At 43.1% G+C, this 20,233-nt stretch overlaps 1 protein-coding gene across 7 annotated transcripts in view; it reads left to right on the top strand.

Annotated features, from left to right (window-relative positions):
* The window catches only part of Rgs20 (regulator of G protein signaling 20), a 68,373-nt gene that overhangs the window by 31,591 nt on the left and 16,549 nt on the right, over positions 1–20,233 (top strand). For all 7 annotated transcript variants that reach the window (XM_085677065.2, XM_048420569.3, XM_048420568.3 and 4 more), the window contains exon 2: positions 18,287–18,435. In XM_085677065.2, coding sequence (XP_085533191.1) covers positions 18,287–18,435 — 149 coding nt within the window. The remainder of the gene's footprint in view (positions 1–18,286; positions 18,436–20,233) is intronic.

Here is a 20,233-nt window from a genome sequence, read left to right as displayed (position 1 = left end):
AACACACCTCCTCAAACAAAGCCACCCCCTGAAGTCGCAGGGCGATTGGCAATGAAAAGTCCCCAGACTATCTTGATACAAAATATACAGCTTTAATAAACAGAAGTAAGACTTACAACAGCTTACACCAGAATCCAAACGATCCATCCGGGTGCAGGAGCCAGGCGAAAAGAGAGCTAGCAGAGCGGAGCATGCTTGCTAGGTTTATAGGCAGGCTTTAGCCTGAGGGCGGCATGCCCCAAAACCAAAATGTGATTGGCTGAACTCCCCTATCACCCCCCCCCCAATTCTTTCTAAACACTCTGCCAACTAGGAACCAAACTTTCAAATTCATAAGCCTATAGGAGCCATTCTCATCCAAACCAGCACCATATTTTTAAGCTATCCGCTGGTGTAGCACCATCCACTGTTTCGTTCCTGTCTGCAGCAGAGTGCTGTAGGTACCAGCACAGGCCTCACATTTTGTGGACTCGCTCACCAGTTGATAGGTATGGGGTTTTCTACATTTCAGTTCATGTGGGTCATTTGAGCTTTTGTGTACAAGTTTCCATGTGAACTTGATTTCAGTTCTCTTGGGTATGTGTACGAGTGAAATTGATGGGTTATTTAGACGCCCTGTATTTTACACTTTGAGAATCTGCCCAGCTGTTCCCTAAAGCAACTAAGGCACTTTATATTCCCACCTAAGTTTAATAAATGAGGATTCCAGTTTCAACACATTCTGTTCAACACTAATTATTGCTGTACATTTTTATTTTACACATCCCAGAACAGAGTGGTATTTCACTGAGGTCTGGATTTCACTTTGCTCATGATAAAGATGGTGACCTTCCTCCTATGTGTATATTGGCATAAATATATCCAATATATTATTTAGAGAAAGATCTAGTCAAATTCTTTCTGTGTTAAATTTGTACTTTCACGCATGGGTGTGTGTGTTGAGTTCTTCCTGTATTCTAAATACAAATTCTGTACCTGACATAAGACTTGAAATAATTCTTCTAAATAATTTTCCCACCTGTAGGTTGTTTTTCACACTTCAAAGTGATATCCTTTGGAATATAAGAGTTTAGTTTTATTAGCCCAGCCTATCAAATCCCTTCTTTCAAATATTTTTATTGCATGTTATATGTCTGTTTGTTTACTTATTCATTTTATGGCAAGGACGGCACGCATGTGGGGGTCAGAAAACAACTCACGGTACTTGATTCATTCCTGCAGTAGTCTGAATGTGGTTGTCCCCCATAAGCTCTTAGGGAGTGCTCTTAGGAGGTGTGTCATTGTTGGAGTGTCTATGCTTTCTTAGAGGAAGTGTGTCACTGTGGGGGTGGGCTTTGAGGTTTTATATACTCAGGATACTATCCACTGTCTCTGTGGACTTCCTGTTGCCTGCAAGATGTAGCACTCTCAGCTACGTCTCCAGCACCATGTCTGCCTGCAGCCTGCCATGCTCCCTGTCATGACAATAATGGACAAACTTCTAAACTGTAAGCGAGTCACCCCAATTAATTGTTTTCTTTATAGGAGTTGCTGTGGCCATGGTGTTTCTTCACAGCAGTAGAAACCCTAACTAAAACATCTCTACCACCTTCCACCTCAGGGATCAAAATCAGGTCTATAGGCTTCCACTGAGCCATTTCCCCATCTCCAAGTCTTTTACTTTATTACTTGTGCTTTTAGTGCTGTATTGATTCCTGAGTTTTCTTCTAAGTATTTTATAGTTTCCATTCTTAGATCTTCAGATCTGGTATGCTTGAGTTAATTTTTGTTCATGGTGTGAGCAAGGGGTTTAGCAGAGTATTGTTTGCACGTGAGTTGACAGCATTCTTTTTCCATTTGTGGTGACAGCATTTGTGGAACAGACTTTTCTGTCATTGACTTGGCTTTGCCCTTTGTCAATCACCAGTCGGGCTTGAACAGAAAAGGGGGAAATTGTGTGGGAAGTCCTTCTGTATATGTGTTCCTTTTATTGGTTGGTATATAAAGCTGCTTTCAGTCAGTGGCTTAACAGAATAAAGCCAGGCAGGAAATCCATACAGAGATGAGAGAGAGTAGGTGGAGTTAGGAAGAAGCTATGTAGCCCTGCTGGAGACAGATGCCAGGCGGAACTTTACCCAGTAGGCCACAGTCACTGGGCGACAAACAGATTCATAGAAATTGGTTAATTTAAGATATAAGAGCTAGGTAACAATACACTTAAGCTATTGGCCAAACAGTATTGCTAATAATATAGTTTCTGTGTAATTATCTTGAGCACTTCCTCGTCTGTCACTTTATAGAAAACTTTGAGATCAGGATGTAATCTTCACCAATGTTCACATTTTCCCCCCAGAGTTACTCTGATTGTTCTGGGTCTCATTTACTTCCATATGATTTTAAGGTAATTTGTACAAAAGTTTGGCTGGGATTTTGGTAAGAACTATAGAAATCAATTTTTTAATTTATCAAAATATTTTCATCTTCGTATTAAAGCTCTTGATTTGTGACAATGGGATGAATTCTCATTTATTTAGACCTTCATGTTGAACCATGCTTTGTAGTTTTCAGAATAAAAATCTTGTACGTGTGTTAAATTTATTCCAGTTATTTTATTCTTTTTGGTAGTATTATAATTCAAGTTATTTTAATATCATGACTAGTGTATAGAAATACAACTGTTGTTTTTATTTGTTGTTGTTTCTTTTCAGTTTGGTTTGGGTTGGATTACTTTTGAGATAAGGTCTTCTGTAGCCCAGGCTGACCTAGAATTTGCTATGTAGTCCAGGCTGGTCTGGAACTCATAATTCTCCTACCTCAGCCTTCTGAGAGTGGGAATTACAGACGTATACCACCATGCCTGGTTTTACAATCAGATTTTGTACATTTACTTTGTACCTTGTAACCTACCTGAACTTATTAGGGTTTTTTCTAACAGGCTATTAGAAGCAGCTTTACCATGGCTGGGGAGATGGCTCCCTGCGTAAGTATTTTCTGCATAAGAAGCCTGAGTTCAAATCCCTAGCACTCATTTTCAGCAAATTCTGTAACCTCAACACTGAACAGACGGATACTGAACAGACAGATCTCTGGAACTTGCTGGCCGATAGAGCTTAGCCAATAGGTGAACTCCTGATTCAGCAAGAGAGCCTGCCTCTGCAGTAACATGGAGAGCTCTCAAGAAAGGCTCCTGACTTCACCTGCTGACTCCAAGAATGCACATATACACATTTACTTCATTTCCAATTCTGCATCATATCATTCATTTTTCTCATCTCAGCACCCCAGATGGAATCTCAGGGCTGTGTTGTGTAAACACCATAAGAGTTGACATTCTTGGTCAAGATCAAAAACACTGATGACAGCTTTTGCTGGAGAGGATGTGGGGTAAAGGGACACTCCTCCATTGTAGTACAAGCTGGTACAACCCGCTTTGGAAATCAGTATGGCGATTTCTCAGAAAATTAGCAAACAACCTACCTCAAGACTTTTTGGTATATACCCAAAGGAAACTCAATCATACCACAAGGACATGGGCTCAACTATGTTCATAGCAGCATTATTCATAATAGCCAGAACCTGGAAACAACCTAGATGCCCCTAAACCAAAGAATGGATAAGGGAAATGTGGTAAATTTACACAATGAAGTACTACATAGAAGTAAAAAATAAAGACATCTTGAAATTTGCAGACAAATGGATGGATCTAGAAAAAAACGTATGGAGTGAGGTACCAGACCCAGAAAGACACATATATACTCACTCATAAGTGGCTTTTAGACATAAAGCAAAGAAAAACCAACCTACAATCCACAACTCCAGAGAACCTAGACAGCAAAGAGGACCCTAAGAGAGACATACATGGATCTAAAGAGGAAGGAGAAAAAGACAAGATCTCCTGAGTAAATTGGGAGCATTGGGGTCATAGGAAGTGGTAGGAGGGGAGAAAGGAGGAAGGGAGGGGACCGGAGAAAAATGTATAGCACAATAAAAAACAATTTAAAAAAGTAAAAAAAAAAAAACCAGTTGATATTCTTTTCCTATTATCAGTCTTAAGAAGAAAGCTTGGCCTTTTGATGTCTGGTATAATAGTAGCAGTAGTGTTTATTAATGATCTCAGCCATATTTTTGTTGTGTGCTTCATCATAAAATATAAGAATGTTGCTAACTTTTTATTGAGACTGCTGTTTGCCCTTTATTCTATTAGTATTATTGATGTTTTATGTGTAAATTAACAGTCATAGTACATGCTCCTTTCCGTGTGTTGCTGATTCTGTTTGCTAGTATTATGATGAAGAGGCTTACAAGTATGTTCATGAAAGATGGTCATGGTGTGTACATATCTGGCTTTAGTGTTGATCTCAGAATGAGTTGGGAATTCTTTGTTCTCCTTCCATTGTGAGAAGGCTTGCAAAGAGCAGACCCTTCGATCCTTCTTGCTAATTGCATGGTAAAACTCCCCAGTCACAGCATTTTAATCTATGCTTTCCTTGGGGGGAATTTTCTTTCTTGTTATTGATAATTCAATCTCTTAACTTGCTAAAGTTATATTCAGGTGTTTTGATAGACTGCGATTGTTTATAACTCTCCAGAAACTTCCCTTTCATCTGAGTCTCCCGATTTGTTGACCTAGCATTGCTCACAGCATTCCTTCAACCCTTCGTGTTTCTACAATATTGGCTGTGATGTCTCATCTCTGAGTCCTCATCTTTGATTTGTGATTTTAGTTGAGTTCCCCCCACATTTTGTCTGGGTCGAGCTACTAAAGGTTCATTACTGTGTTTGTCTGGGTTCTCTAGAGCCACAGAGCTGATGGAATCTGGTAGACTGGATGTCTGACCGAGAAGCTGCAACATCCCAGAAGCTCATTGTGTTTATTATATACAGTTGAACAGGGCGGCAGACTTATTGTATGCAGCTGAACAAGAAGACATGGTTGTTACGAACAGAGAAGCTAGGGTGCAGGGTTATCATATACAGCTGAACAAGCAGGTGGGATTCGCTAACCTCAGCAGGAGCAATCTCTATAGGGATCAGTCTTCAGGTTGTAAACATGGCGGGGGAGCTATGGTGGACATTTTTCCGCATACACTATCAACATCCACTTGTGAACTAGGAGGGAAAGCTTTGCCATTTCCCAAGGGAGTGATGCAATGGTCCTGGGCAAAGCTATGTTCGTGTCAACAACACACATTCCCTTGGGACTTGACTCGCTCCCCATTTCTCCCTTTTCCTATTCTTAAATGTTCAGGATGGATCTTTATGCCTAGTTCAGGGGTAGTTTGCTGTAATTCTCAACATCAGACTCTAGAGATGACAAGAAGGAAAATCATAACACAGCCACTATGTCCGACAAAACAAAACGGAATGTTTTAGTGGGCTTAAGCAATCAAAGCATTGAAGCTTGTCAAGGATTGTTTTTGTAATACTAGTGGAAAAAGCTTGTACTTTTCTACAATGTACCAGTGTAATTAGGTTAAATCCATGCTAGTGTTACTGTTGGTCCTTGCACCAGGACCAATTCACTCTCAGTTGTATTTGCTATCATAATAAGGAGCTGCTGTCACAAGTGTGTGCATAGTTGTGTGTCATACTTATTCATGTACAAATCACAGGGCCGTAGCCTGTCCTGTGTAGTTGAACAGAGTCTATTGGGACTCCAGATGGTTAGAGTCATGCCCCACCCCCAAATACAGGAACTCATTTGTGGAAACAGATACTGGAGGATATAACCAAGCCACTGGATAAAGAAGCCTGAGCCCATAGGCTTCTCACCTGTATGGTCTTACCTGCAAGGATACAGTTGCCTGTATGGTTGCTGGGTTACTTGGGGTTGTTTAAAAATCATATTACATTTAAGCCCACCAAGATATTTCTCTTTGGCTGTGTCCCTCCTCCATCTGCGCTCTCCTGCTCCACTATTATTGCTTACAACCGTCTAAAACAACGTTTCATGGAACCTGATACCCTTCTCTGGCCTCTGTGAGCACCACACACATGTGATGCACATACAGACAGGGAGACACACATCCATGCACATAAATAAAAATACAGCAACAAGCCATGTGTCTGGCCTTTAATCCCAGCATTTGGGAAGAAGAGGCAGGTGAATCTCTGTGAGTTTGAGGTCAGCCTAGTCCACAGGGTGAGTTCCAGTACAGCCAGAGCTACATAGTGAGACCCTGTCTGTAAAACAAACAAAACAAAAAAGTCACCAAGTATCACTTATAAAGTATTTATTAGCATAGCCACCCTAGTTCAATTATCAGTGCTGTAAGCTGTATTTTCTCTGTCTCTTACTTTCTGCTTGGAGGTTTGAATCCGCAATGTACCTGTTTTCATAGTCTTTACCTTTGAGTTACTGTACTTCTGATGCCACATTCATATGATTGGACTTCCTACACATTTTCCTTGTGTTTTGTGTATTTTGCTCTTTTTCACTCTTTCATTTAACTCCCTGTCTTAAGTTCGTCTATTTTAATTTCTTCTTTTTCTTTTTTGTCTTCCTTCTCTTTTAATTTTTCTGTTTTTGAAACAGTGTCTCACTGGCCACGTGGCCAGACTGGCCTTGAACTTGAGCTCCTCCGGTGTCACTCTCACGGCTGGTGCTATTGCAGACGTGTGTGTGTGTGTGTGCGTGTGTGTGTGTGCGTGTGCTTACATGTGGACGTGCAAGCACACGTATGCAGGTGCAAATGAGACCAGAGAACAACCTCAGACATCATTCTTCGGGCACTGGCCACCAGTTGTTGGTTTTGAAACAAGGCTTCTCATTGGTCCGTAACTCATCAAGTCGGCTAGAATAGATAGTCAGCAAGCCCCAGGATCTGTCTATCTCCATTTTCCCAGTTCTGCAAGTACAAACTCAGAATACCATGCCGTGTGTGTGTGTGTGTGTGTGTGTGTGTGTGTGTGTGTGTCTCCTAGGAGATGAACTTGGGTCCTTTAGCTTGCAGGACACACACTTTTTGGCTGAGTTATCTCACTAGTCCCAGCTCAATATATTCCTTAGTGATTTTTTTACCTTATTTTTATACCTAACTTGATAATGGCTTATAATGTACAGCATCATGTATCGGAATCTACCTCAGGAATTTTCATCCTCATAGCTCCTTTCCCACATTCTCTCTTTGGTATAGTTATGCTAAGTACATAAAGTTCGTGTGTGGTTCAAATCCAGTAAAACATGGTTAACTTTTAGTTTTTATAATCCTTTTAAAGAAGTCAAGGAAAAAAATAAGAGTAGTAATGCATTCAATTTTTTAAAAAAATCAACCTTCTGATTTCAGGAAGCAGAGGCAGGATGATGTCTGAATGTGAGGCATAGGGAGTTCCAGGCCAGCCAGGCCTACGTAGTGAGCCCTACCTAAAAAACAGGAAGATGAGGAGAGGGAGAGAAGAAGGAGGAAGAGAAGGAAGGGAGGAGGAAGAAGAGAATAGATAGATAAACAGACACACAGACAGACAGGTGATAGGTAAATGGAGGTTGAGTTTAATTTACTGTCAATATCACTTCCTTTGAAAGGTGTGATTTTATTTTTCCTCTAAGACATCACGTGCCTGCAATGAATACTCCTTCTTTTTTTCTTAACTTATCTGGAAATATTTTTTTTTCTTCCTTTTTTTAAATGACAGACTTACTGAACAGAGGCTTTTTAGCAGACAGCTTTATCTTTCAGCATTTTGGATATGTTGTTCCACTGACCCTGGTCTGCTCTTTGTGCAGCTGTCTCCCTTCGTACAGTTTGCTTGTATACGGAGAGTCACTTTCCTTCGCCTTTTCCCTCTTCTCTGCATCTTCACTGTGGCTTCTCAGCTTACAGTTGATTTGTTTCCCGTTACAAATGTCTGTTCATGGTCTTCATGACTATTGGGAATGTAACAGCCATTATTTATATTCAATGGTTTTTTTGTTTGTTTGTTTTATGAGATAGGGTCTCACTGGGTAGCCCAGGATATCCTGGAACTCACCATGTAGACCAGGTTATCTCTGAAGTCACATAGATCCACCTGCCTCTGCCTCCTGCATGCTGGGAGTAAAAGTGTGTGCCACCTGCCCAGTCAAATATCTTCTTCTGTTCCAGTACTGAAGTTGATTACCATGCAAGCTCTAGGCTGCTATCTTTAGCTTCTTTCCAGTTGTGCTTGCAATGCTGACTCCTGGCTGGTATCTGGAGACTTGGCGTTCAGTGTTTTCAGCTCAATGGTTAAGCTACGGCAGTTGTTCCCTGGTGTGTCGTATAAACACTATGATGTATGCTGAGCACCTGCTTTCTCTTCAGGACTCTGGAATTTTGCTGTTTGTGGCCAGAATGCCAATGTCCCCTGTGCTCAACCCAAATCTTGGGCACCAAGACTCCACTGGCTTCCTGGACACAGGCAGTACACACTCATTGCTAGGAAAGTGTTCTCTATGATTAGACATGACTAGGAAAGGGTCTAGGAAATCTTGCACACAGGTCCCTCCCACTTTGCCCTGCTGTGTCTTTCACCTTTGCAGATGCTATTGAACATGGCCCCATCCACCTTTTGTGTGCTGCTAGTATCAAGGAGAACTGGCCCTGCCTTAATTGATTGCCACAACAATCACCACCTACTCTCAAATTCCTCAATCACTTTCTCTTTCACTAAAGTTTTAGCTCCCTCGGGTAAAACTGCAAAGTCTTTATCTTGAAAGCCTGGAACTTCCTAACAAGAGGGTACCATACATACAGCATACTTCCCTGTAGCTGTGTCTCTACTCTGAGAACATAGGTGGACAGCCTAGATCCTGGCTCTTCTCACTGTAGAATTTTTTTTAGGTTTTGTTGTTTGTTTGTTTGTTTTATTTGTATTTTGAGACAAGGTTTCTCTGTGTAACAGCCCTATCTGTCCTGGAACTCACTCTTGTAGACCAGGCTGGCCTCGAACTCACAGAGATCTGCCTGCCTCTGCCACCCAAGTGCTGGGATTAAAGGTGTACACCACCACCACCACCCGGCTTTTGTTATTTGTTTTGCCTGTGTGTATCCTTGCACCACACTTGTGCAGTGCCCACTAAGGTCAGAAGGAGTGAGATTCCCTGGAGCGAGGATCTAGCTGGTTGTGAGCCACCAAAACTGAGTTGTGCTCCTAACCACTAACTTCTCTCTCCAGCCCCTGTAGAATATTTATTAAATGTGGGGACCAGAGCATGAAGGGAACCTTAATTTCTTGACTTATAAAAGAGAGCATTTAAGTTAGAAATCACCATTCCAGAAGGTTAGAGGCCATGCTATCATGGCAGGGAGCATGGCAACAGGCAGCATGGTGCTGGGGCATTGTCTGAAAGCTCATGTCTAATCCACACATGAGAAACAGAGAGGACATTGGGAAATAGGGGGGGGTTGAGTGCTAACTGGGAATAGTACGTCTTTTGAAGCCTCCAAGACCACCCCAATGATGCAACTCCTCCAACAAGGCCATATCTCCTTACCCTTCCCCAAAAGTCCCACCTACTAGGGACCAAATTCTCAAGTATGTGAACTTAAGGGAACCATTCTCACTCAACCATCACAGAAAGAACAGATTCTCTATACCACTGAGCTGGTGGTAGACAGCAGGTGTGGAAACAGCCCATGTATTAGAAAGAATGGAGAGGAGTGAGCAGTGAGCATCCCTGACTGCTTGGTTCCATGTTGTAGCACTCAAAGTTAGGTGGAGGTGAAACCAGGTAACCGGGACTCTAAAGCAATGGACCCCACCAATCTCACACTGGAAGAAGGACGGGCTAAAGACCGGTGCCAATGAAGAAACTTGCTTCCAGGAAGAGATTTCACAGAGTCCTGACAGATTATCTCACAGATAGATTCAACAAAGGCAATCACTGGGTCTGTTTTCATCTTTTGGATTGTAACAGCACACTAGGAAGGGCAAAGAGAATCTAAGAGCTTGTCTCCCACTAGTTCTGATCAAGTTATAAATAAATTACTTCACTTTCCCAATTTATGTTTCTAATTCCTTTTGGAATATAGGGAAACTGCAGTTTATATACCTAAGTATCAGCTAACATGTTTTTTATATTTGTCTTAGGATTTCTATTGCTGGGAAGCGACAAAATGACCATGGCAACTCTCATAAAGGAAGAACATTTCATTGGGGTGGCTCGCTTGCATTTGCAGAGGTTTAGTCCATTATCATCATTGTATAACATGGTAGCGTGCAGGCAAACATGGTGCTGAAGACATAGCTGAGAGCCCTACAACTTGACTCAGAGGCAACAGAGAGTGGTCTGTCTCAGTGGGTGTGGCGTGAGCACAGGAGATCTAAATGCCCACCCCCATAGTGACACACTTCCTCCAAAAAGGCCACCCCTCTTTTTAGTGCCATGCCATTCGGGGCCATTTTCTTTCAAACCACCATATTTCCACTTCCTGGCCCCCAAAGTTTTATAGCCACATCATAATGCAAAACAGAATTCAGTTCTACTTCAAAAGTCCCCATAGTTTATCACAGTCTCAAACTTATTAGTCTAAAGTTCAGTGTCTCCTCATGCAATCTATTAACTGCAATCCCCTGTAAAATTAAAATAAAAAAGGCAAACACATACTTCTAACATGTAATGGCACAGAATATACATTACCGTTCCAAAGGTAGGAAAGGGAACATAACAGGGAAGTACTCTACTAAAGCAAGACCAACAGCCAGCTGGACAAACTCCAAACTCTGTATCTCCATATCTGATGTTCAAACGCTTCTCAGATCTCCATTTCCTTCCAGCTCTCTTGACTGCAGCACCCTTCTTTCTCTTGAGCTGGTTTCACTCGCTGTTAGCAGCTCTCCTTGGCAAGTAACATGGCTCTGACATCTTCAATATCTTGGGGTCTCCAAGACAATCCAGGCTTTGCCTTCACATCTCCACACAATGGCCTTTCTGGGCCTCGATTCAGGGACATCCCTGACACGTGCCTGACGTCAGTGGCTTTCTTTAGTTGTAGAAGAAGGTTCCATAAGGCCTTTCTTCTATCCTTGACACTAAAACCAGAATCATGTGGCCAAAGCTGCCTAGTTCTGCTGTTCGCTGGGGCTAGAACATGCCTCCTTTGTTGAATTACATCTTCACCAGCTTCCTATTTTCAATGGTTACCTTCACTGCCTAAGCCTGGCTGTTCCGAAACTGGATCTGTAGACCAGGCTGGCCTCAGACTCCTTGGGGGCTGGGGAACTTAAGAGTCTTTGAGTGGTCTTCCTCCTCTAAGTTAGCATTTGTCAGTTTGAACAAAGAGAGGGTGATAGACCTTCAGTCTGGAAGTAAACATGCCCTAATCAGGCCTTGGATTTATAAGGCCAGTTCATCAGCAAGCAGGTCCCAATGGAAGGAGAAAAAGGCTGCCAGGCCTTTGTTTTAAGGTGCCAGGTTTTTGTCTCAGGTCAGGAGGGTGAGGAAGAAGTCAGAAGGTTGACATTTTGCTGCCTATCTGTGGGCCCTCTTCCTGTCTGTCTGCCTACCAGGGATCTGCCTAACTTTGTTCCCCGAGTCCTGTTCAGGGCTTATCCCCATCACTATCCAGGTTCTGACTCTCCAGCAAGGTAGGCTGATAAGTCACCAGCACTGTGTGGCATGTCCTCCCGGGAGACAAGTTCTCTTTCTACGCCAGGCACTTTGGCGCCCCCAGGCCTTTTCCTTCTCCCAATACAGAAGAAATTTGTGGAAATTCTAATTCCACTGGCCACATTGTCTCAATAGTCTGATAGCCCAGGGAAGGGACACACACACACACACACACACACACACACACACACACACGGCTGCTGTTCTCTGGTCAGGTGGTCAGCCTTGTCTCTGAGACCCTTGGTGTTGGTACTTCTCCTTAGGAAGATGGACCTTCTGCCTTCACACCCTTAAGGGATCAAAATTTCAGAGGGGAAAATGAGGAAGGCTTGAAAGACATGAAATTTAGGGGACATGAGAACGAAGAGGAGCCTCCTAGACCTGGAATCCAGTTGAGAAGCCTTTGCTGACTGCAGAGCAGGAATTCCCAAGGCTCAATTGCTGTTGGAGATCTCCTACAGGGGTGGCGGGAGGGCATTCCAAGCCCTGCTCTCAGTTTGCCAAGCAGCAGCTCCCTGGAGCCGCCCTCTCCAGACTCCATGCAAAGAAAGCCCACCCAGCAGTGGCTCCATCTCCCCTCTCCCCGCAGAAGGTATTTAAGGACTGGCCCACAAACTTCCCCTCGTGGTTTCCCCTTGTGGTTTCTCCTCTTCCCCTGGGATCATCCAGGAATGCTTTGCTGGGATTAAAACCTGAACTTTAATTCATTGGTTTATTATATCAGCAGAGTTACCCACTACCAGGGGATATTTTTACTGATTAGTTCCCAGCTGCTTCAGGTCTCCAGGAATCTCACCAGTAACCCACTATGAGAAGAGGGCCTATAGTAACCCCTTTGCAGACCCAGCAACTCCTGGCTTCCCCTTATCTGATTATGATTCTGTCTAAGCATCTCCGCAGAGCCTTCGCACTCATTAAAGACGGGGAGAAGGGGAGGGGGTGGAGTTTCCTAGCAACCTTTTGAGATGTAACTTGAGAGTCATTAAAATGGTGTACATGGTTGCCGCTGAGATGAATTGTTTTTTCTTCCCGGAGAAGCTCACACCCACACTTGAATGCCTCTTTCTGCAACTCCTGCTTTGAGAAGCCCACACTTGTACTCCGCGTGTGTCTTACTATTCTGAGAACTTCTTTTTCTCTTAACCCTCCCCTTTAAACGGATATTAAAATATTTTAATCAAATCTCCAGCCCCGCTTCATAAAATTGACTATTCCTGTTGTTATAATCAGGGTGTGGCCGGAGTGGGGTTCCATTAAAAGTCTATAGGAACGCCTCAGGCTGCCGAGGGTAACACTGGGAGGCTTTGTGTCTGTCCCTCTACTTCTGACAGTTTCTGTGCGACGGGTTCTCACACCCATTCCTCCCCCCGATTCAGCCTAGGTCAAAGGTTAACTTGGAACAGACAGGACATGAGAAGTGTGTACCGAGCTTTACAATGTGGCTATCCCGATTCCGCCTTACAGTATGTAGTACAGAAGCACCTTTTCCTCTTGAAATAGAAGTGCTGTCGCCTTCCTTCCTGTCTCAGACTATTCCTTCCTTGCTGCTGATTGTTGTTGTTTGAAGCAGGATCCCATATAGCCGGCACTGGCATCGGACCCACTACAGCCAAGGGTGATCGTGATCCTGAACTTCGGATCTTCCTACCTTCCCTTATTTGGTGCTGGGATAACGGGTCCCCACCATGCCTGACTGTTTACTTGGTACTGGGAACTCAGGCTTCTGGCATTTTAACTAAACACCCCACCAACTGAACTACACTCCCAACTCTCCTCTTTGCATTTAAAAACAGTGACTCCGTCTCCAGACCTCATTTCCCTGTTGTTAAGATGGCCAGAGTGAGGACCTTAGCAGGCCAGGGGAGGACCCCTGCGGGTAACAGAATACACCATGCAGAGAGAGCTTGAGTGTGGAGCTTTTTGAGAAGATATTGGGAGGGAAGGGAGAGACATACACAGACAGAGACAAAGAGAAGGAAGGGAGGGAGGGAGAGAAGCAGAGACCTGCCTCTTCAGCAAAGCAACAGGAAGAAAAGAGCAGAAGTGGGTGGAGTTTGTCTCTTTTTTTTTCCTTTTTTAAAGATTTATTTATTTATTATGTATACAACATTCCTTCCATGTATGCTTGCATGACAGAAGAGGGCGCCAGATCTCATTATAGATGGCTGTGAGCCACCATGTGGTTGCTGGAATTGAACTCAGGACCTCTGGAAGAGCAGTCAGTGCTCTTAATCTCTGAGCCATCTCTCCAGCCTTGGAGTTTGTCTCTTAAAGGGACCTTTGCATCTGCATACAAACTAGGACCCTTAGACTGGCCAAGGCACTGCCTGAGTACATCCTGCCAGATGACAGGGCAAGCCTCAGTGGTGGTGAGTGCTTGCTGAGATTCCAGAGGATCTGAGTTCAGTTTCCAGCACCCACCTCAGGAGGCTCACAGCTGCAAGTAACTCTGGCCACAGGAGATCCGACTCCCATTTATGACCTCTGCTGATACTTGCACACATGTGGCAAACATACGCGCACACATGCAAATAGAAAAATTTAAAAAGTAGAAAAAAATTAATTTAGAATTCCAATAATTTTACAAGCACATTCTACCAAAACTTCAGAGAATAAATGATTGCCTTATAAGAGATGATAGCTAGGCAGAGAGGTGTGTAGATAGGTGGGTAGGCAGAGGTGTTGTGGGGCCATTCACCTCTGTGTTCGATTATACAACTCAGGCACCAAGTTCAATCAAAAGTAAAAAGTTTATAGTAATCAAATGTGTGACTAAAGTTGGCGTGGTGTCGTCCACGTGCCCAAACGTGGCAGCCTGAACCTCTGTCCTGAAATTCTTATTTATTTATTTAATTATTTATTTATTATGTATACAATATTCTGTCTGTGTGTATGCCTGCAGGCCAGAAGAGGGCACCAGACCCCATTACAGATGGTTGTGAGCCACCATGTGGTTGCCGGGAATTGAACTCAGAACCTTTGAAAGAGCAGGCAATGCTCTTAAACTCTGAGCCATCTCTCCAGCCCCTGTCCTGAAATTCTTGAGCCTGTATTAACTACAGGACTAGAAGAATTTATGATGGAAAATATCTCTGTACAACCAGAGCCTACGATTTTTGAAGACATGGCTGTGTACTTCACAGAGCAGGAGCTGGCCAGCTTGACACTTGACCAGAAGGCCGAGTACAAGGATGTGGTGCTTGAGAATTTTCCACATGTGGCTTTACTGGGCCACCTCGCAAAAGTAAGGCAATATGTTCAACTGGCCACAGAAGCAGAGTCAGCCAGGGTGAAGGCCTTTCTCTAAGTCAGCTGTGCTAAAAGACGGATAGAGGAGGCGAGGTCAGAGCCATGTCACTGCTGTCAAGTGCGGTGTTTTCTGTAGCCAGGCATATTTCCATCCAAGTAGAGCAGACTCGCGAGCTGAACTGCAACCACAACTCCGATTCTCACAGGGTTTTTAAGCTAAACAAATCTTAACTGTCAGTGACTGAGGGCATGGTTCTCCATTCCCTGCTGGCTTTGGATGGAGCCCTGGGTCTCACTTGTGGCATTTTGGACAACCTCTCTGATCAAAGTTTTTGTTTCTCAAACTCTGAAGAGTCCTCAAGGATGGGGACAGGTTGTATGTGTGTTTATGGATACATGTGGCTTCCAGATTAATGTAAAGTTGCTGGTCATTCGCTTTTAACATTTTGCTCAAGGAAGTATTATGTTTTAACACTTTATCATGGTTACAGTAACTTTCCTTTTTGCAAGGAGGAAAGAGATAGCCCTGAGCTACTGTACAGTTTGCTGTGTTCTTATGGACCATCTTCCCAACCTCAGCACAGGATTTTTCTGCCTGATGAGTCATGTATGCATTGTTTCACCTTATATCTTCTCTGGAAGCATTTGTGTAGGACTTGCAAAATAAGGAGTTAGGACATTGATGAGGACCTGAGAAATAAAGACATATTTTTGTTGATGAAAATGCAAACTTTATTCAAAGAGACAGACAGAACCCATCACAGGGATAAAATTGGCTCCAAAAATGGGGGAAAACCCCAGGGAATTCTGGGTCAGAAATTTTCTTTTCACAGTCTCGTTTGGTCCCTTCTCCTCTGCACTCACCCTGTCTTCATGCAAATTCTGTGCAGCCTGGGTTTCTTTTCCCAAAAATAGCCATTTGGGCATGGGAGTTGATTGGGAGAAATTCTTGGTACAATGAGCAGCCCACAAAGGAGCCATTTCCTCTTTTAAAAATTGGCCTAACTTCATCTGATCCTCCTTCAATGTATTGACTAGCTAAGAATAACTTTGTGATCAGAGCACACAGGAACATGCCTTTGTTTTTTCCATAGGGACAATGAATCAACACTTGCAAATAGTGTGAACAGTGACTTTAGAGAACAGAACTTTTTTGTTGCTTTTTTTGTTCGTTTATTTGCTTTTCTTGGATTTTTTTTCTTTTTTTTATTGATTTTATTGAGCTCTACATTTTTCTCTGCTCCCCTCCCTGTCTCCCCCCTCCCATTCAATTCTCTCCCAAGGTCCCCATGCTCCCAATTTACTCAGGAGATCTTGTCTTTTTCTACTTCCCATGTAGATTAGATCTATGTATGTCTCTCTTAGGGTCCTCATTATTGTCTAGGTTCTCTGGGATTATGATTTGCATTTTTTTGTATTTGTTGAGATTTGCTTTGTGATCAAGTATATGGTCAATTTAGAGAAGGTTCCATGAAGTGCTGAGAAGGTATATTCCTTCGTGTTTAGGTGAAATGTTTTATAGATGTCTGTTAAGTCCATTTGAGTCATAACATCTGTTAGTTACCTTATTTCTCTGTTAAGTTTCTGTCTGACAGACCCCTCCATTGGTAAAAGTGGGGTATTGAAGTCTCTCTCAATTAGTGTGTGAGGTCTGATTGTGTGATTTAAGCTTTAGTAATGTTTCTTTTACAAATGTGGGTGCCCTTGTATTTGGGGCATAGATGTTGATAACTGAGACTTCATTTTGATGGATTTTTCCTGTGATAAATATGAAATGTCCTTCATCTCTTCAGCTTATTTCTTAGGTCCATTTGATCGAAACATCTTTTCCCAACCCTTTACTCTATCTTTGAAGTTGAGGTGTGTTTCTTGTATGCAACAGAAGGCCAGATCCTGTTTTCATATCCATTCTGTTAGCCTGTGTCTTTTTATAGGTGAATTGAGTTCATTGATATTAAGGGATAGTAATGACCAAGAATTGTTAATTCCTGTTAATTTTTGGTTTTGTTGTTGATGGGGGTTGTGTGTGTGTGTGTGTGTGTGTGTTTCCCTTCTTTGGGATTTGCTGTTGTGTGAGATTATCAATATATTGCCTGTGTTTTTGTGTGTATAGCTAATTTCCTTGAGTTGGAGTTTTTCTTCTCGTACTTTCTGTAGGGCTGGATTTCTGCAGAGATATTGTTTAAATCTGGTTTTGTCATGGAATGTCTTGTTTTCTTCATCTATGGTGATTGAAAGTTTTGCTGGGCATAGTAGGTCAGGCTGGCATCCGTGATCTCTTAGTGTCTGGAAAACATCTGTCTAGGACCTTCTGGTTTTCAAAGTCTCCATTGAGACAGGTGTTATTCTGAGAGGTCTACCTTTATATGTAACTTGGCCTTTTTCCTTTTCAGCTCATAATAGTCTTTCTTTATTCTGTATATTTAGTGTTTTGATTATTATGTGGCAAGAGGATTTTGTTTTGTTTTGTTTTTTTTGTCCAGTCTATTTGCTGTTCTGTAAACTTCTTTTAAAAAAAAATTTATATATTATTATGTATACAGTATTCTGTCTGAGTGTATGCCTGCAGGCCAGAAGAGGGCACCAGACCCCATTACAGATGCTTGTGAGCCACCATGTGGTTGCTGGGAATTGAACTCAGGACCTGTGTGTATGTGTGTGTGTGTGTGTGTGTGTGTGTGTGTGTGTGGCATTTTAGCTTTCAATTAGCACCATCAAGAGTTGAATGATAGTTTTCAAAAGCAAAATCGGACGTAGCAATTTCTCCTTTCCTTTGCTGCTCACACGCCCACCTCTGTCATTCGATCTTCTAATCTTCAACAACAGCAACAACAAGGAGGCTGATGGCGAGATGTGTGATGGCTTTGCACCCATGGAGATGGGCACGAGCACTGTCCCTGCAAGGATTGGGCAGATCCCAGGCTGGCTCGAGGCCTGGCTTCCTGGGAAATGCTAAGCAATTGCTACCTAGTAGGCAGTGTTCTTAGTGTTGTGCTGCTGGAGGAGAGTTAGCGAATGCCACACAACCAGTGAAGGCGTTAATAGCGTGCATGGATCTGCCTTTAGATGGAGCCACGCCTCACCACCTACTCCAGATGTCCAGTGGACCGTTTTGGCATAACTCGCATCTATCCATCTCTGCGCTCAGACTCCTGGGTCAGTGTGTCCAGTACTGGCCTTTTTAACTGCTCTGCTGTGGTTCTGTCTAGAGGGAACCTGAGATGCTCCAGTGGTCATAACTCACCAGTGACCTCTGTGTACCAATTGCCTCCCTTAGTAAACTACGAAGGGCAAGCCTTTTCTCCGTTTTACCCCTGGAACTTGTGCCACGTTCCATCCAATTTGCTAAGTAAGTTCTCATCAGAGTCCAGCACATCTCAGCAGTTTGCAAAAACAACCTGGGTATTATCGTGCAGCGTCTTCTCTGTGAGCCAAACAGACGAACACCCGGGTTTAGATCACAACTGCTTTTGTTGTTGTTTTCTTTTGCAGCCTGTGGGATCCGAGAGGCCTGAGATGCGGATGCAGCAGATGTGCAGCGGAAGTGAAACCCAGGGCTCCATCCAAAGCCAGCAGGGCACAGGGAGCCATGGCTCCAACGCCTGCTGCTTTTGCTGGTGCTGTTGCTGCAGCTGTTCTTGGTAACACTGGGGCCTTTACTGAGGCGTTGACTGGGAGGGGCCTTTGACTACAGCCTATTCATGACACATCCAGGAAGCGGGTTTGGTTTGATTTGGTTGTAGCCCAGCCTGCCCTCCCAGGCTGCCCTTCCAAAGGACTCTGGTTCAATTCCCAGCACCCACATGGCCGTTGACAACTGTCTGTAACTCTAGTTCCAGGAGATCTGACACCCTCGCACAGACACGCATGCAGGCAAAACACCCATGCACATAAAAGAAAAATATATAAATTGAAATGTGCTTTTAAAAAGATTAAGAAAAAAATCCTAAATTTGGCGTGATAGCTGTAGTCCCAGGCCTGTGTCCTAGCATCTGGAAGACTGAGACAGACAAATCCTTGGTTCACTGGCCAAACAGGCAGCCTAGCTTCAGCCAATGAGAGACTTTGTCTCAAAAAATCAAAACAAACAAAAACCCAAGGTAGGTAGTGCCTAAGGAAAGCCACTTGATGCTGTCCTGTGGCCTCCACATGCATAGACACACACATGCTTGGGTACTCTACACACGTGCTGTCCTATGGCCTCCACATACATACACACACACACACACACACACATGGGTACCCCCACATATACATTACTTGAGTGAATAAGCAATAAAATAAAAAAAAGAATGATAAAACATACTTAGACAAGATCATTACAATGTTCTTAATAAAAATTCATATCCATAATACACAAAGAGTTTCAGGACATAAAATGACCAGATGAAAAACAAGCGAGTGAAATGGCACAGGAAAGGTATCTACATGTGCTCCTGCCAACAAGACTAAGATACATGCAAGTGGTGGCACACACCTTTAACCCCAGCACTCGGGAGGCAGAGGCAGGCGGATCTCTGTGAGTTCAAGGCCAGCCTGGTCTACGCATTATGTTCCAGGACTACAGAGGACTACAGGACTACAGACTCTGCCTCAAAAAAAAAATGCAGGTTAAACATCCACCCTTCTACATGTGTACCCAGAAAGCCCCTAAAAAACAGTAAAGCACATGCAGAAATCATGTCTGTGAGGGTTTGTTATGGCCTCAGTCTCGATGAGAAAAGGAGCTTCACAGTTCACAAACAAGAAATAGGTAGATCCATGCCTCATGGTGTCTTCATGCCACTGTCATTTAAACTCAAGTGCGACGGGGGAGGGGGAGCAATTACAGAGCAATGGATAGTGTAAAATCTTGCTTGCATGACATCTAAATGCATATGTGTGCGTAGTAGCACACCTGTGAGCAAGAGTGATGGATGAGTCATTGATGGTTGTGTCTGGGGTAGAGAGTAGGGAGACTACACAACCAAGTTTATGTGGGTTGAGAAGAACTTTTTTTCTAAAATTAATGGATTCATAATTATCCAGAAATATAATGTGTTGTTTTCACGTTAGTGGAAAATGGTTCAATTTCCTTGATTTTTTTCCCCCTCAGCATTCTTTTAAGATGTGCCTGTGTTGGTATACTTAGTAAATTTTCTAGAAAGATAACTAGCAATATTTTCCTAAGCCCCAATGACGTTCCTCTCAGAATCCAGTTCATGGCCTTCTAATAGAAAGGGAAGCACTCAGGTTTTTTTGTTTGTTTGGTTGGTTGGTTGGTTGGTTTTTGTTTTTTTTTTTTTTTTTGTCTAAAATAGAAACGCTTTAGCCACTGCTGAGTTGCTCATGTTCCTGTAAATAGCACTTTACTCATGCCACGTAAGGAATGCTAGCATCACCCATGCCACATAAGGAACGCTAACTGTACCCATGGCATGTAAGGAACGCTAACTTTAC

This window comes from Myodes glareolus, chromosome 16 (genome assembly GCF_982192425.1).
Source record: "Myodes glareolus chromosome 16, mMyoGla1.1, whole genome shotgun sequence".
NCBI classification, from domain to species: domain Eukaryota; kingdom Metazoa; phylum Chordata; class Mammalia; order Rodentia; family Cricetidae; genus Myodes; species Myodes glareolus.
The sequence above is the reverse complement of the archived record's forward strand: the minus strand, read 5'-3'. Positions and strand labels throughout refer to the sequence as shown.